Source organism: Asparagus officinalis, chromosome 2 (assembly GCF_001876935.1).
Source record: "Asparagus officinalis chromosome 2, Aspof.V1, whole genome shotgun sequence".
Classification (NCBI taxonomy): Eukaryota; Viridiplantae; Streptophyta; class Magnoliopsida; order Asparagales; family Asparagaceae; genus Asparagus; species Asparagus officinalis.
The window spans coordinates 24,106,231-24,125,022 of record NC_033795.1 but is presented as its reverse complement, the minus strand read 5'-3'; the positions used below and the strand labels follow the sequence as shown (position 1 = coordinate 24,125,022).

At 34.6% G+C, this 18,792-nt stretch overlaps 1 protein-coding gene and 1 long non-coding RNA gene across 3 annotated transcripts in view; both read left to right on the top strand.

Moving 5' to 3' along the window:
- On the top strand, positions 503-1,091 carry LOC109829460. The gene is made up of 3 exons (XR_002244019.1): positions 503-579; positions 659-735; positions 808-1,091. It is a non-coding gene; the product is annotated as an uncharacterized LOC109829460 (long non-coding RNA).
- The window catches only part of LOC109830546 (transcription factor bHLH128-like), an 11,184-nt gene continuing 7,835 nt past the window's right edge, over positions 15,444-18,792 (top strand). For both annotated transcript variants that reach the window (XM_020397832.1, XM_020397831.1), the window contains exon 1: positions 15,444-15,560. In XM_020397832.1, the coding sequence (XP_020253421.1) occupies positions 15,482-15,560 (79 nt within the window). In that variant the 5' untranslated portion in view covers positions 15,444-15,481. The remainder of the gene's footprint in view (positions 15,561-18,792) is intronic.

Sequence of the window (18,792 nt, the reverse complement as noted above, 5' to 3'; positions counted from 1 at the left end):
AGAGAATAAAACAAAAAGAAAATGCAAATAAAGAGATAGATGAAATTAAGTGAATAAACTAGGCACCTAGGATTGAATCGATTGGTTAATTCATATTTGGATTTAAGAACTACTCTCTTTTAATTTTCATAGTACTTAAAAATCATAAGTATAGATTATAAAATTATTCAAAACAAACATGACCTATTAAAAATATATTCAAGCAATATTATCGTTTATGAATAGAAGTAAACAACTGGATAGCAATTCTAGAATTGAAAAAGCACAAACTATCAAAACCATTTAAGATAAGTATAGCCAATCAGATTCATTTTATACCAATTACACTACCATAAAATAGGTATATGGGGACGGTTATTTGGGGACGGTTCAAAACCGTCTCCTTTGCCTCCTAAGGGAACGGTTATGTGACGGTTTCAAATTCAGTCATAAGATATGTTTGAAGTAACCTAAAGCCTCATTTCTGGACAGTGGGGCTTCCATAATATTATATTTTGAATCACTGGCACTTGCATAAGCCTAACATGTGTTTGACAAGCTCTTAAAATTGAGTCAAGACTAAAGCTGACCATCAAAGAGGTAAATTCACTTTAAGTACTTTCATGACTATGTGCAATGTTTCTTTTAGGATCATTTATGGATTTGTTTTGACATACAGTTCTAATGCACTGCCAGAAGCTTATCGGAATCTTATGACCAGTAAGGATTCACTAATCATTAAGTTCTACCCACAAGGTAGGACACTTGCTTACAATCTCATGCTTTTGAAAATTCATGTCATGCATCAAACTTTCCTTGTGATGACAGATTTTGTAGTGGACACCAGTGGAAAGAGGTTTTCTTGGCAGGTTTATAAACATAAACTTCTATCAATTTTTAACCATTTCGTAGCAATTGGAGATTAAGACATAAGTATTCTTATTGGTAAAATTTATATTTGTTCTTTCCCTCTTATTTATATCAAGTATTTATGATCACAATTTTTTAGCATCCAATATTACAACAATGTCATTAACGAGCTTGTGTCCAAAGGTGACAGTCCCTTCTCTGTCATCAAATCCCTGATTATCCATCAATCTGATGCTAACAAATTTCCTATCCACATATCCATGCATAGAGCCTTACATGACAATCTTCCACTGGGATTTTCCTCAAAGCCTAGAAGACAAGTATGGTGGCTTTCTTAGCCCTCTCGTTGTGTGAGTCAATTTGTGTATAAGCTATTTTCCTTTAGCCAGCTATCTTGGTTTGTAAGGCATAAATTGCTCATTGCATTATTTTCTTTGTTCTGTTATAGTGATGACTTTAGAGATTATGCTGATCTTTGCTTAAAGTCATTTGGAGACCGAGTGAAGAATTGGATCACATTGAATGAGCCATGGACAAATTGTCATCAATGTTATGCTGCAGGGATATTTGCACTTGGTCGTTGCTCTCCGTGGGAGGCTGGAAATTGCAGTGCTGGTGACTCCGGTTGAGAGCCTTAATATTGTTGCTCATCACCAGATTCTAGTCCATGCTTCTGCTGTTAAGCTATATAGAGATACTTTTTGTTTTATTGAAAGAGGAATTTTAGTCATGTACTTTAGACAAAAGAAAAAACTTGTACTAAAGTTATTGTAATGAACCAATGAATTGTTCCTTATGTTTGGTTGTTAATTTGCTTGCAAAATTTGGAGTTTTATTTCCTTGTTTGTGACATGAGCAGGTATAAATCATGAAGTTTTTATTTTGTTTTGTTCTTTTTTAATTTTGAAAGCAGGTCAAAAAAATGTGTGATATATCTGGATGATTTGCTTTTGCACGGTCAAAATTGCAAACTGTCTCCTTTTCTATGTATACCCGTTCCCAAAATCTAAAACTGTCACCTTTGCTAGATAACTGTCCCCATTGCTCAAAAGTAAAAGACGTTCTCCTTGCTATCAAACCGTTCCCCTTGCTTAGAACCTAAAAACCGTTCCCCTTGCTATCAAACTGTTCCCCTTGCTTAGAACCTAAAAACCGTTCCCCTTGCTATATAACCGTTCCACTTGCATAAAACTAAGAACCGACCCCCTAGCACAACCGTTCCCTTATGGTACCAATGATGACAGTTTACAAATCGTTCCCAACCATCCCATTAGACCTAAGAGCACGGCCGTAAACGAGACGGATGTTGAATCGTCCCCATAGATGTAAGGCAACGGTTTTTATGCCTGGTGTGACGGTTCACAACCGTCCCCATAGACCTCAAATGTGGTAGTGTTATTATCTTAGTTGATTATCATAGGAATGATCATTTAAGCACAAAAAGGGAGGAATTCAAAAACCAAACAGAAAAATTACCTAGTTTCATCTAATCTTAAAAATAGTAAAGCAATTAGCTACTCATACTACAAAAGCAAATAAATCCTAAATTATTAAGCATTAACAAAAGGTAAGAAAATAAAAATCTAAGCTATAAAACAAGAATAAAAAGCAAGAAATTAAAATAAAAACTATAAAGTAAGAATAAAAAGCAAGAAATAAAAATCTAACCTACAAACCATGAAATAAAAATAAGAAATTAAATCATAAACACGTAATTCTAAACAAGAAAATAGAAAATAGAAAATAGAAAATAAAAACTTACATTGCAAGGGCTGGCGGTGAAGCAAATATTCATCAACAAAAGAGAAGAAGAAATAAAAAGAAAATATTTTATTATTATTGTAAACCACAATTTAGGAGGACTAATTAAAGGTCCTCCTCTTCAAAACGGAGCATATAAAATTTTCTATATCCCCCTCACTCTCACTCTCTATCACTATTTATAACCTTCAGCAACTAACAATAGCTCATAGATCAAACTTGGGCTCCAAGAAATTAAAATCAGCTACTGATGGGTTCCTATACAAACTAATTGATTAGCTCATAGATTAGTTAATTGATTAACCCATTAATCAGTGGGTAATAGAAGTTTGTTATCTTGTGTTGACTTATTGACTCGACTCTCATTGGGCTTTTTGGAATTTGTGGACTTCCTCTAGGCTTCTTTTAAGCTTCAAGTTGAGATATTTTAGGTTTCTTTGAGCTTTTATATAATAAACTAATTTATTTCCCACAAATTTATAAAACAACCGATATTATATTCAATAAAATAGATAATGAGGACATAAAAGTATAATAAAGTATAGTGATCACCTATTGAAGACTCTTAACTTCTTTAAGAGTTAACTCAGCGAGGTTAGGAACTTCATGCTGATCAAGAGTTCTTGTACTAGAGGAGGATCTTCAGGTAGATTGGCATCTACTTCAATAGGTTGATGCACAAAATAGTTTGCATACGCTTCAATTACTCTCACCTTACATGCATGTGCTTGAAATTTCTAAGTCCATATATAAGACAAGATGCGTGACAACTTCAATTCTGCCCCCAGGTATGACATACCGCAAAGTGAAAGCATTAGTATACTCATACTCTCTTTGGCCCTCAACAACTCTATAGTCAACATGTCTCCTCGAATAATTGCATGTCAAAGGAACCACTACTAATATAGTACTCTTCTGACATTAGAAATTCAAAATGACCACTGTGTCTGAATTTAACTATAATATTCTCACCCATATGCATGAATGAACAAAACCAAAACTTAATTTTTACTAAATTGACATTGTACTCAAAACATTAATAAACCCCTTAATTTTCAAAAAATTACCTTCACTATCAATCACATAAACTGTTTCATAAAATTAAGGCCTATATACTCTCAAAAACTACAATTTTCATTCAATAAACAAAAAATTTAAATATGCACCATCAAAGATCAAGGGAATGTGAAGAATCTCACCTTTTTTGACGAGGATGATCAAGGTTGTACTATAAATTCTCATTGATGATACCACTTTCACTTGCCCGTGTTCCCTCTTCAGCGATATTCCAAGCAATTGCAAGTTTGGCACTGATCACCCTCCGTCCTGATGGCTAGAAATTTTGAAAAGCATGAAGAATGGGGCAAACTATCAAATTTAGGGTTTTTTAATCTCTTTAGTCTGTTATTTTAGGTCATGTGAGAGTATGTCACTAATCCATGCCACATTAGCTTTTTTAACAGTTATTAAGGGTCACGTGACGGTCACATGCTGCGTTTCGCCAGAAAACTTAACTCTAACCAAAATTTGGACCTGTGTGCTAACTTAAACCCATTCTAAATACTAAAACGTCATCCAAGATATTTTAAATACCGAAGTGGTAAAATAAGTTTGTTTTAAATACGGTTTGGTGGTTTATCCCTTTATATTGTTTCTTTCACTAACATAATGCAATGTTTGCAAGTTAGCAAGCAACATAGTCTCGTGAGAATGACACTAATGCACTTTTTTTTGTCAGTGGTGGGTCATAATACAGTGCATTTCTTAAAGTGTGCCACATGAGTGGCTGGTCAAATTGGAAATTGAAGATTCTATATAGCCTTGTTACTAGTTAAGTACTAAAATTATCACAACTCAAAGGTAGAAAAGAGAGTTACACCGTTTATCTCCTAAATTGTTTTTACAGTCACTCAATTAACGCCTGAAAGTTGGAAGCCAACTGTTTCTACCTTATATATTTTAGTACAGTACTGGAGAGGTTTTCTTCCTGTTTTTGTGGATATTGTAGATGTTAATTATTTTATTCTGAATGATAAATTTGGATGACCAAAGTCTATCTCCGCTTTGAGAAACAAGTGAAGACACGATAACTATGAACATTAGATAGTTGCATAATATCTCTGCAAACTATACAAGCTACGTATGCTAATGGACTTTCTGGGGATTACTCGCAATGGCCACTTACTTGAACTAAAGTAAACTAACATAAAAGTTAGGCTAGATATCGGGAAAGCCCCCTTACCTTTGGATGGTTATCAGATAACCCCCTATAACTTCCAAAATACCAGAATACCTCACTTAATTTAGGGGCTTTTAGGAAACCCCCTAACTTGAAGACTATATTAGAAAACCCCTCAAACAACATTAATTACAATTTTCACATGGCCGGTTGGGGAAACCACACAAGAGGACATTTTCACTTGTAAAATTTGTGGTTTACGCTCTCAGAAGGATTTTCTGACAAAATCTTAAAGTTAAAAGAAAGATTTTCTTATAACTCCTTAACATGCTAACTTAAAGAGGTTTTTCTAATATTTTAAAGTTTATATATGGGGGGTATTTACTAATTGTCTAGCGTTTGGGTGGGGTTTTGGGGTGCGGGTTATAATGGTCAGTATAAATATACGATTATGTTTTGGAAATGAAGCTGCTGAGCAAAAACTAACCACGTTACCTGTTATCTATGCTGCATGGATATGGGTGCGGCTGCAGGCAGAGGTGCGAATACGGAACACAATAAATTTAGAAAAATGATACAGGCACACCCTCAGGCACATCACCAACCATACCCCCTCTCTATCTACAGTGCAGGGGGCCCCATATCAGATTTTTTAAAAAATCTGATGTGGCCTCTCTATCTACAGTGCAGGGGGCCCCACATCAGATTTTTAAAAAAATCTGATGTGGGGCCCCCTGCACTGTAGATAGAGAGGGGGTATGGTTGGTGGTGTGCCTGAGGGTGTGCCTGTAGCGCCTCTCATAAATTTATAAAAGATAGGATATGACGCACGACTATATACATACATACTAAAATTAATAAGCTAACATGAGATCGATATTATTTTTTATTCACATGTTATGAGAACTAAAATCCTTATATCATTTTTATATTTTTTATTGAGTAGATTATAAATTGACAAACAACTCGTTTTTTAACTAGCTATCCAAACGATTCTTTAAAATCATACTTAAGAACTAAATATGTGCTAAAATGAATACATCCCGAGTCTAAAGAGTTGTAAAAGTTTGAGGTAAAAAGTACGATATATATCTAATAAGTGTATCAAGAGTTTTTTAACTAAAACATGCAGTATACAATTCAGTACACATCCAATAAATGTATGTATATATTTAAGAAGCGTCCATAGAGTGTTCGACATGGACATGGATACAAGAAGCATCAGACACCCTATGCTCCTAGACACCCTCACCCCCTAAGGTGAATACTTTTGCACTTAACATTGATGGTTCCAGCTGTGGCAATCAAATTGCATTAGGGGTGTATTTTGGGATCATATGGGTCCGCTCTTATAAGCCTATGCAAGACCTAGGGGTTATGGTACTAGTTTTCAAGGAGAAATGTAAGCCCTTGCAATGAGGGATAAACTCTTTGATAGGATGAACCTATCGGGGTGTCCATTTGGGCCCAAGGCCCCGGCCCGAGATCGGGTTTGGCCCGAAACCCGGGCTAGACTGGGTTCCAGGCCCGGGTATGGGCCGCCTCCGTCGGCGCCGTCCGGCGCCAGTCGCGACGCCCACCCCGGTCGCTAAAAACGGCCAGGCTACGGGTTAGCGGGCCAGGCCGGGCCGGCTCATGACCCGGCTCGGATGCAATGGTCACCAGGGAAAATGCCAGCCCAGCTCGGCAAAAACGGTCACATAAGTGACCGTTTTCGACCACAACGGTCAAATTTTGACCGTTGTGGCCGGGCCAGCCCGGCCCGATCCGACCTTAACGATCATATTTGTGACCGTTATGGCCGGGTCGTTTGATCGTTTTGACCGTTTGCCCCCAAAACGATCAAAAACGGTAAAAAAATAAAGGTATTTTGGTCATTTGTATAGGGGTTGCCTCTATAAATAGAGGGGTTATTTATTTATTTTTCTCATCCAAAACTCATCTACTTCACTCTAATACTCTCTTATACACTCTTATACTCTCTAATACTCTCTTATACTCTCTAATAATCGATTTAGCTCTCTAATTCTTCAATCAAATGATTTCCGGATCTGATTATGAAGAGCAAACCAACTCCGAAAATGAGTCCTCCTACTACAGCTACCCCTCCTACTTCTACCGATGTTGATCCCGAATCCGGTAATGACGATTCTACATCAAGAGCTCCTAAAAGACCGAGATTCGATGTATAGAATTTTTTTCAAGAAGATAGACATCACCAAGAATAAACACGGTATGCTTCTCATCTAGAAGGCTAAGTGTGCGTTGTGCGGCGATATTTTCCAAACTCATCATAAGAGCGGCACCAACCACCTCAAATGCAATTTAGATAAACACAACAAAGGTCAGTCCTCTCAAGGTGATATCCAACAATCTATGCTCTCCCAATCCTAATCTTCTGGTAGTCTCAGTAGTTGGAATTATGACGCAGCCCGATCCAGGAAATGCATCATCAGGTTTATCTGTAAAACCCCGTAATACTGAATGTTGTGAGATATAATAATAAACATGTTATATTATGATAAATAACGTTTATTGATATTTGAGTATGATAGGAATTGATTTGAGATCAATCCGATACATATATATGAATATATGAGTGCAAATGCACAAAACATGCACGAGAAAAAATCTGGAAAAAATGACCAGTTAAGAGTTTATAGATACAAAACATGCACGAGAAAAAATCTGGAAAAAATGACCAGTTAAGAGTTTATAGATTTTACACAATGATGCACTTATAATCTGGGAAAACTCAAAATATTAACATTATAGGTCTTTTCAAGAGCTTTCCAACAAATCTTATATCACCTTATTCCGAGGTCGGACGTGAAAGTTATTACCAAAATACTGAAGGTTGTTTTCCTAGTCAGACTAGGTTTCCTGGTTCGGGTCAAACAGGTTTGTTTCGGGTTTGCCTCTATAAATACCCGTGTCTTTCATAAAAATTCCCTTCTTTTATCATATCTATAAACCCTAGCAGCCACCCTCTCCTCTCAAAAACCCTAGATCTTATTCTTATGAGTTTTGAGAGCTTTGTGAAGCAAATATCGACAAAAGGACGAGATCATCGACGTGTGACGAGGGAGAACGGGTGGTTTGTGCTCATGGATTGCTTGCTATTTTTTCAGAAGCTTGTATATGAGATTAAAGAAAGATTATATTCTTCCAAACCTATCCCCATAGTTAAATAACTAGTGTAGATGATTAATATGATGTTGAATATGTGTTTTCATGCTTTAATCTTAACCTGAGGTGTTAAAAGTCAGATTTTTGATAGTAAACCTTAAAACAAATGCAAGATTAATAATATTTTCTTGTTGTTTACGATAGTATCATGATCATGATCATTAGGGTTTTTTATAATTTTATTCATATATGAGAAATTTAAGTGATGTACTATATATATGTTTTTCTGCAGAAAATTGTAGCACTTATATAATCTTTAATTGAGAGTTTAAGATAGCAAAAAAAGTCTGAATTTAACCAAACCAGTTTTATATGAAATATATATGTATCTAGTTTCTAAAACAGGAAACCTTTCTTAAAAAGACTTTGTATAGAGAAAGATATGTTATGTTTACTAACAACATATCCTGCAGAAAAATGGCTGCACATATATAATGTTTAACTAGAGATTTGGGATAACAAATGAACTCCAAACTGATAATGTTTAACTAGAGATTTGGGATAACAAATGAACTCCAAACTGAACCAAACTTATATCATTTGAAATATGTGTGAATCTAGTTTTCAAAACAGAAAACCATTTGTAAAAATAGTTTTCCTAGAGAAATATATGCTTGTTTTTCTAACAGATATCACGTTTGTTTTTCCTGCTCGTTTTGTGGAGCTGTGTTGCGCCGTTTTGAGGTGCATTCGCGGAGTTTTGAGCCACTTGATATTACACGTATAGTCATGAATATGTTATGTTATATATTTAAGAATCCTAAGGGGATTATGATGAATTTTTATTTGATCATATTTGAATTAGATATAGTTCATATAAATGTTAGATGTCGTTGATGAGCACAGCTCAATACTATATGGGATAGTGCGTCGACATACCAGATATACACGGTTTATACATGTTGGATGTCGTTGATGAGCACATCTCAGTACTATATAGGGGCGGATGTCGATGCACTATCCCATATAGTAATGAGCTGTGCTCATCAACGACATCCAACATGTATAAACCGTGTATATCTGGTATGTCGACGTACTATCCCATATAGTACTGAGTTGTGCTCATCAACGACATCCAACATGTATATGAACTATATCTAATTCAAATATGATCAAATCAAAATTCATCATAATCCCCTTGAGATTCTTAAATATATAACATAACATATTCATGACTATACGTGTAATATCAAGCGGCTCAAAACTCCGCGAACGCACATCAAAATGGTGCAACACAGCTCCACAAAACGAGCAGGAAAAATAGACGTGACTTCTGTTAGAAAAATAAGCATATCTTTCTCTAAGAAAACTATTTTTACAAATGGTTTTCTGTTTTGAAAACTAGATTCACACATCTTTCAAATGACATAAGTTTGGTTCAGTTTGGAGTTTATTTGTTATCCCAAATCTCCAGTTAAACATTATATATGTGCAGCCGTTTTTTTGCAGGACATGTTGTTAGTAAACATAACATATCTTTCTCTATACAAAGTCTTTTTAATAAAAGTTTTCTGTTTTAGAAACGAGATACATATATCTTTCATATAAAACTGGTTTGGTTAAATTTGGACTTTGTTTGCTATCTTAAACTCTCAATTAAAGATTATACAAGTGCTACAGTTTTCTGCAGAAAAACATATATATAGTACATCACTTAAATTTCTCATATATGAATAAAATTATGAAAAACCCTAATGATCATGATCATGATACTATCATAAACAGTAAGAAAAGATTATTAATCTAGTATTTGTTTTAAGGTTTACTATAAAAAATCTGACTTTTAACACCTCAGGTTAAGATTAAAGCATGAAAACACATATTCAACATCATATTAATCATCTACACTAGTTATTTAACTATGGGGATAGGTTTAGAAGAAGATAATATTGCCTTAATCTCATGTGCAAGCCTCTGAAATAAACAGCAAGCAATCCATGAGCACAAACTACCCGTTCTCCCTCGTCACACGTCAATGATCTCGTCCTTTTGTCGATATTTGCTTCACAAAGCTCTCAAAACTCATAAGAATAAGATCTAGGGTTTTTGAGGGGAGAGGGTGGCTGCTAGGGTTCATAGATATAATAAAATAAAGGAATTTTTGTAAAAAAACACAGGTATTTATAGAGGCAAACCCGAAACAAACCTGTTTGACCCGAACCAGGAAACCTAGTCTGACTAGGAAAACAACCTTCGATATTTTGACAATAACTTTCGCGTTCGACCTCAGAATGAGGTGATATAAGATTTGTTGGAAAGCCCTTGAAAAGACCTACAACTTTGATATTTTGAAATTCTAAGTGCATTGTTCTGTAAAATCTATAAACTCTTAACTGGTCATTTTTTTTAGATTTTTTCTCGTGCATGTTTTGTGCATTTGCACTCATATATTCATATATATGTATCAGATTGATCTCAAATCAATTCCTATCATACTCAAATATCAATAAACGTTATTTATCATAATATAACATGTTTATTATTATATCTCACAACATTCAGTATTACGGGGTTTTACATTATCATTCTTAAAAATCTTCCTTTTAAATTAATAGAAGATGATGAATTTAAAGATTTATTTACAGATGGTTTTTACCCCGTATTTAAAAAAAATTCGTCAAACTTGTCAATGTGATATTTTAAAACATTATCAGGAGGAACAAGTAAAAATAATTTCTTATTTTCAAAGTTTAAACTATAAATTTTCTTTAACTTCTAATATTTGGACATCTAAATCATAAACTGGTTATTTATGTATCACAGCATACTAGATTAATAAAAATTGACAAATGTTTAAAATAGTTATTTTCTTTATTGCATTTGAAGAGTCACCTACTAGTATTAATGTTACAAACTTAATAATTGAAGAACTTTTAAAATTAGAAATTTTAGAAAGAATATTTTTCTCTTTCACTAGATAATACAATTAATAATAATATAGTTGTTGATTTTATCAAAACATCTCTGCCATTGCCATGTAATGGTGATCCTTTTTATATTAGATGTATCTGCCATATTTTAAATTTAATTGTTCAGAGTGCATTAGTAAAATTAACCCCATGATAGAAAATGTTAGGTCAGTAACTTATGTTCATAATACTTCTGAACAAAGAATTAGAAGATGGAAATAATTTTATAAAAGAAAAAATGTAAAACCTAGACTAATTCCAAAAGATGTTGACCATAGGTGGAATTCCACCTATGCAATGGTAAGTGTAGCATTAGACTATAAAGAAGTTATAAATAATTTTATTGCTTTTTATACTTCTAGTTCCAGCTTTGATAACATATATGGAATAACTGAAGATGAATGGACAATTATAAATAATTTAAAAGAGATGTTACAAGTTTTTTATGATGCTACAATGTTATTATCTAGCTGTTATTATCCAACCATTACTTTAGTTGCTTTACAAATTTTAAATATTCAAATTTTTTTAATAAATATCGTATGAATGATTATTTTGAAAATATAATTTTCAAATGGAAAGTAAATTTAATAAATATTTTAGGCTTATTCCTCTAATTTTTGGTTTGGGGGTTCTAATGGAAAGTAAATTTAATAAATATTTTAGGCTTATTCCTCTAATTTTTGGTTTGGGGGTTCTTATTGATCCGTGTTTGAAGGATATTGGCTTATTTTAGGCTTATTCCTCTAATTTTTGGTTTGGGGGTTCTTATTGATCCGTGTTTGAAGGATATTGGCTTAGAAGTTTGTTAAATTTCTTGTATGGTGGACAGATTATAGACACTGATGATGATCAAACCATTACTGCTACTACTCATCATAATACTATTAGAAATTAATTTTAAAGATTATATGATGAGTACACAGCTAAATATGCTGTAGCTACACATCAGTCTACAACTTCGGCTTCTTCGAGCTCAAGTCGGGGCAAAAGTGTAAGTTTTGATAGATATGCAATGGTAGAGCTGAGCTAACTGGTAGATCTGGACTTGGATCATCATTGGAGGTTTCTGAAATTGATCAATATTTAACTGCATATTTAGTTAAATATCAAAATAATAGTTTAGATATTTTACAATGGTGGAAAGTATATGGAACAGTTTCATATCCTATACTTTCCATCATGGTTCGTGATTTACTAACAGTGCATATTTTTACGGTAGCTTCAAAATCTACCTTGATCAGCACAGCCGGACGTTTGATCGACGACCACAGTATATTGTTTCGTATACTATACATGTGGTGACGTGCTTACAAGATTGATGGAGGTACGAGAAGAGAACGTAATGAATCGATCGGATGGCCAATATTAAAGATAAATTTGAAGAGTTGGGACTAGCGGATAGATATAAAAAGTAAATAATATTCATCAAATTGTAATTTTTATTTCTTAGCTAAAAATTTATAATAAATTATTTTAAAAATAGTTACAAATAATTGTGATATAGGTGAGTAGGTGTCAACCTAGTTAGGATGTACTCATCTATTGTGAAGCGACGAATTCGAAAATAAATTTATAATTGTAAAGGATTAACTGATTATTAATAAAGAAGTTATTTTTATCTTTTTAATTTTTTTAATTTTTTGTATTTATAATTTATGTAACTTCAAGTGATTAATAATATTATTGTTTTTTATTAAAAATTTTGTGTAATTCTTTTTATGTATTATTAAAAATTTAAAGAGGAAAAAAAATTTGAAAAACAAAAAAACCGGACTGGTTCGGACCCGTGCTCCGATTTTGTCAGGCCTGGACCCGGTTTTCCGGACAGCACCGGCCCGTTTGGACACCCGTAGTTGAACCTCCATGTCACATCAGGACGAAGCTGTGTACAGCTGCTCTGGGGGTGCCTTGGCCTCCTTAAAAGTTTTTGATTTTGATATTAAGTTATTGTAGCTAGCATCTTGCGGTAGACAAGTCCATGGATCGGATGGGATGGGCCTCACTTGCAAAAGGATCTATACATCATTTTTGCCTAGTTTGTCTTATTAGACTGGGCCCCATTTGCAACATATAAAATCACTACTACAAAGAAGAAGTTGAGCTCTGCTGACACTTTTTGAAATATTGTAATAAGCTTTGAATTTATTCAGTTAATTTCTTTACAAGTGACCGGAGCAAATAGATTTCCAGTAAACCTTAGGGTTTTGTAGGGAAGAGCAAATAGATTTCCAGTAAACCTTAGGGTTTTGTAGGGAAGAGCAAATAGATTCCAGGAAATGTCCGGTAACCTAACATGTTATTATTCAGACAAAAAGATGAATCAAAGAAGTACTAAACAAATCTAATTACCCACGAATTGTTTTTCTTTTAAATAAAAAAAATCGGATAAAGCTGCAACCTTTTACTACAATGAGCATCTATCAACGTGATTTGGTTAGGAAATCCAAATCCCCGCCGCACACCCCTCTAGCATTCCACAAATAGAGAGAGAGAGAGAGAGTGAGAGAGAGAAGAGAGAGAGATAAAAGAAAAGAAAAAAAACCTTTTATGAAATAAAAAGGATGTTTTTGCAGATGTATCTTTTCTATTTACAAATTTACCCACGAAACCTCAATGTTTGCAAAATTACCCTCTAATTCTTTCATATGAGATTTTTCTATCCTCCCACATAACAATGTCGGTTCTTAATCTCTACAATATTAGAAATTTCATATGAAAGAACCGACATTGTTATGTGGGAGGATTTCTTGTTTAAAATTGAAACTCGTAATGCCTCGTTTGGTACGTAGGAATGAAGTCAAGTGAGAATGGAATGGAAGAAGGAATAGAATAGAATGTATGTGAGAATGGAATGGTCATTCCCATTATCTTGTTTGAGTGCGTTTGTAGAATGAAGCTAGAATAAAAATCTAATTCTCATTCCCATGTTTGGTATCACTAGTTCACAAGTGAGAATGGAATCTCATTTTCTAATAATGCCCTTATAACAACATAGATTTTTAATAAGATAAAATGCCCTTATAACAACATAGATTTTTAATAAGATAAAAATAAACATTAATGATAATAACTAAAAAATTTTTATTTATGCATATGTTATATTAATCTAGGTATGTGTTATACTAATGCGCATGTTATCGATCAAGTGTATGTTTCGTTTATATTTTTTAAACAATTCTCACTATTTCTGCATATGTTATATTAATTTAGGTATGTGTTATAATAATGCCATTATACCTCTATATATACTCTAGACATGATATGATTTTGATAATTTTAAAATTTGGCCAATTTCTCAGCGAGAGTTTCCTCTTTTCATAAATATTGTGTCAAATATTTTTCAATCAAAAGTTAGATTTATTGTTGTGCATGAACCACAATCAAACATGTACGCAATGGGTACATATAGTTCTCTATGGTGGGAAAACAATAGCAAAAGTTCAAAAAGAATATAATATGCTGGTGAAAATAACAGACTTTAAACATTGGTGAATAAACAAAAAAATTTGATTGACCAAAAAAATATTGACATGAAAGAATTTCAATCGGCAAATAATATATAGTTTCAGTTGTATCTGTTTTTTTAATTTTGAATTGCGTTGCTCCTATGTTGAGCAATTGTGATATAATAGGCTAATAAAATATGTACCGCTAGTTTTAATATGCTACTGAAATATATACCACTAGTTTTAATAATCCATACCCCGCAAAAAATTCTTATTGTTCGAATATAATTAGTAGCTAAGAGAAGATGAGAATACGTAGTCAAAAGCCATGATTTTTAAATTGATTCTTATTATTAATAGTTGTATAATTAAAAAAAACCTAATTAATTTGATTCTCCCGAGAATGACCATTCCCTATCTTCTCACTTGGAATGCTCATTCCCATAAAAAGTAGGAATGACCATTCCAACATCTAAAAACAAGTTTTGTTTGGTATGAGAGAATGAGAAGTGAGAATGATATTACATTCTACCCATTACCGCGTACCAAACAGGGCCTAAGGGGCAACATTTTCTTGTTCAAGCGAGAGGGATTAAAAAGATAGTTTTGTAAATATCAAGCCTTGAGAAATAAATATGCAAGTATGAAAGACTTGACCCCAACAAAATAATGAAATAAAAAAGAAACGGTGGACCGCCAGCCACTCGCTCGCGCAGATGCGGCATCCGTACGCGTATTTATACCCAAACTTGCTCAATCGGATCCAAAGGCCCAATTCGAAACTCAGAGTCCAAAACGCGCGATGAAGGACCCCCAGTGTACCGGCCGTGCGTCGGGTCCGAGCCCGGGTCTACGCGCGATACGCAATCCGCAGCATCCGGTATCGTTCCTCTAACGTCGCCGACTGCCGTCAGCAGCGAGGGCGAGCGGCAGCGCTTCGCACTGCCGTTGTCGGTCCAGACCTGGACCGCGACTCCGCCGGCACTTTCTAAGACACGATTTTCAGCATCGGCGGCGAGAGTAGGCTCCATAGCTGCCTGGGCTCTTCAGAGTCCTCGGCGTCTCAGATGATTGCCTCCAATAATTTTGCTAGCGGCGGGTGAAGATAACGGCAGTAGTCCAGGCGGCGGCGGCGGCGGCTGGGGATGGAGGTGTGTGGGGACCACTTGATGAGGCAGAGTAGCTCTCCTGCTGGATTCTTCTCGCAGCTCATGGTCGACAGTGGTGAGTTCCCTCTCTATCCTTTGTTACAGGGTCTTTTTAATATTAGTCCCTCAAGTCTTTCATATATTGAATTAGGTCCTCAAATCATTGAAATCGCTATTTAGTCCTCCAATTCTTGATTTTATAGCCCCTTTAATTAAGAGTAGAGTTAAAGGGAAGTTAGTCCGTCAAGTCATAATAAAATTTCCATAATTCTCATAAAATGTTTGAGATTAACCTCTTAGTAATTAATGAATCTAATAGCACTTTTCATAATTCGAGGGATTGACTTCGGAATAACTTTAAGAATTAGAAGACCCACTAACAATCTCAATGATCTAAGGGACTGATCTCAAATATGAAATGATGTAAGGGACTAATATCAAAAACCCTTTTTATATTGCACGCCCATTTAAGCTTCTGTACTCCTTTTAGTTTTCTTTGATGTTTAGTTAGTTGAACTTGGAAGCATTTTAATTGATCATTCAATTCAGGCAGTTTAGACCCATTATATTTATCAGTTTTTCTATAGAGTGCCCATCATATCGGTTCTCTATAAGAGTGGAGATAGATAGAGAGAAATGAATTATGCACAGAAATTAATGCAAATCAGGGGAGCCCATGGGTTATTCATTTCTCTCTCTCTCTCTTCTCTCTTATAGAGTGCCCATGAGCACTCTATAGAAAAACCGTATATTTATTTGTTTCGTTGTAATCAGTAGGAATCTTATCAGAACTATTCTTATAGGAGTTGGTGTTTACACCAGTTAAATAACTACAATTTCAGATTAACCATCTGAGCATCCGGGAGTGGTATATATCACTCCATTCTACAGGGTGTTTTTTTATAGAATCTCTACTCCATTGTAAATACGAAATGCATTTGTGAATATAAATGTTGAAGTAAGTTGTAGATGCAATACTTTTTCAGTTGTACAACTATAATTGAACTAAAAGTAAATATTTGTAACTACAACTACATCTCCAAATTGCAAATCTAACATATAACTACAACTCCATTGTATAGTAAATGAGTACTCGGAGTAACTGTAGTTGCATGCAACAACACCTAAGAACCAAACAACCCTTTTAGCTTATAGATAAAGCTGGTAAAAGTTAGTGTGAATTTATTATTAGGCTGTCTAATTTTAACTGTAAAGGAAATGATAGGGACACATCCCCAACCACAACTCCAACCATACCCTCTCTCTCATTTGCTACAGTATACCGGGCCCCATATGGGATTTTAAAAATTTAAAATCCTATGTGAGGCCTAGTGTACTGTAGTTAATAAGAGAGAGGGTGTAGTTGGAGTTGTGGTTGGTGGTGTGCCCCTAGTGTCACTCTATCTGTAAACTGCCTTTTTGAGAAAGCAAAACCGCCTTTTGACGGCGGTTTTCCGTTTATCGAAGAGCAGCATTTATCTTCTCATATAATTATAATTAATAACTGAAAACTGGGGGGTCATAGTCCGGGTGCTTGACCAAATGACCAGAGAAATACTTAAAATTTACTACAGTGCCCAGGAGCCATGTCGGTCCAATTATATTGTGGCCCACGATAGTGGTGGCCCAGTGACCGTGGGTGAGCTGTAGATTGCTTGTTATGGGGTTTGTGGACCATGTGCTCATGTCTAAGTACACTGGATCAATTAGAGATTGATTATTTTATAATAATTGAAAAAAGAGATTGATTATTTTATTATTTATTTATTATTTATTGGGGTAGTATCTCCATATATTGTATTGTTTGGTTCTTTCTATTTGGAGACAAATCATGTTATTTTTCTCTGTCTCCCACGTGACTTGCGCTGCGTTAATGGTGTGGTGTGGATCGAGAGAGGTTAATCTGAATCTGGGTTGGGATTAGTCTCTCGAAATTGTAGTTTAAGTTAGGGGTCATCTCTTAGACTCTTAATATTGGGTTTTTTTTTGAAAGCCTTGTTTCAATTTTGAGAAACATTATGTTACTTTCAGAAGAATATACTATAAACTTTATATAAGTACTTATGAACTTTGTAAAGGTAACAACTATATAAATATTAACAAAGATTCACATTATAACCTTAACCTTTTAGTCAACTTACCTAATATTACAGTAGACTGAAGGAAAATTAATTCTTTTTTAGTAAAACTTAAGCTAATCCTTAACAGTTCTACACTAACTTTTTGTACTACAACTCTATATACAAGTTCTTTTTGTTAATGGTGTCTTAAAATGTTCGTTTGAAATGTTTATATATTTTGTATGAGAAGTAGTTTACTTACTGTTTTTGGTTGCCTCGATGGATGTTACAAAAGTTAGTTCTTCTTTTTCTTTTCTTTTTTTTCTTTTCCTTTTGAAATTCATATACAAGTTCATGAAAAATTACATGAACAGCAGAAAGATGATGAGTTGAGTGCCGACAAGTATATCAATCTTAACTAACTTCACCCAAAAGTTAGAACTATTAGAAAATATGCTAAATATATATCAACCAACCCCTGGAACCTAATAACCTATGATGGATTCATAAGGCAAATTGTTATTTGGAACTATGGTTCAACAAATATACCATTCTTTGCTTTTTCTAAGATAGGACCCTTGGTCCAACCTATTACATAGAGGATACAAGTACAAGCAGTCCTACAGTTGATGCTAAATTGTCTATGTTGGGCACAGAGTCACGCTCACACGCCGCGGAAGCGATATAACCCGAGAGAAAGCTTTGGCTTTTGTTGTCACAAAAGCTCAAACCAACCTTTATATTCCCGTTTCACAAAGTAAACAAGAATAGAAAGTGAAATATCTCAACAAAGTAAAATATACACTCTTCCTCTCATCAGTTCTAGGACTGACTTATCGAGGGAACCTATAAGCAATAGCAAACACACAGTAAAATAGTAAAGATTCGAGATTTACATGGTTCGGCAAACTTGCCTACGTCCACGGGAGGGGTGAGGCGAGATTCCACTATGAGGAGAACACCGACGACTTGTACAATCCACAAGCTCGTCTTAAGAAAAAAAATTTTGATTTTTACCCAAGAAGAAATTGACCTCTCTTGTAAATCTCTCCTCAAGATCTAAGTTTTCCCTCAGATCTAAGTCTCCTAAACTCTCTGTTTATCACCTCACTGTAGCCGAAAAACAAAGCCCTTACTCTGTATTTTTCCCCACTCAAAACCCTAGGAAGAAAACACGTTGGTATTTTTAGGAGATCGCGTTTTTTTGGGTGGGCCGCACTGGGCTCCGCATTCGTGGTGCGCTCGAGA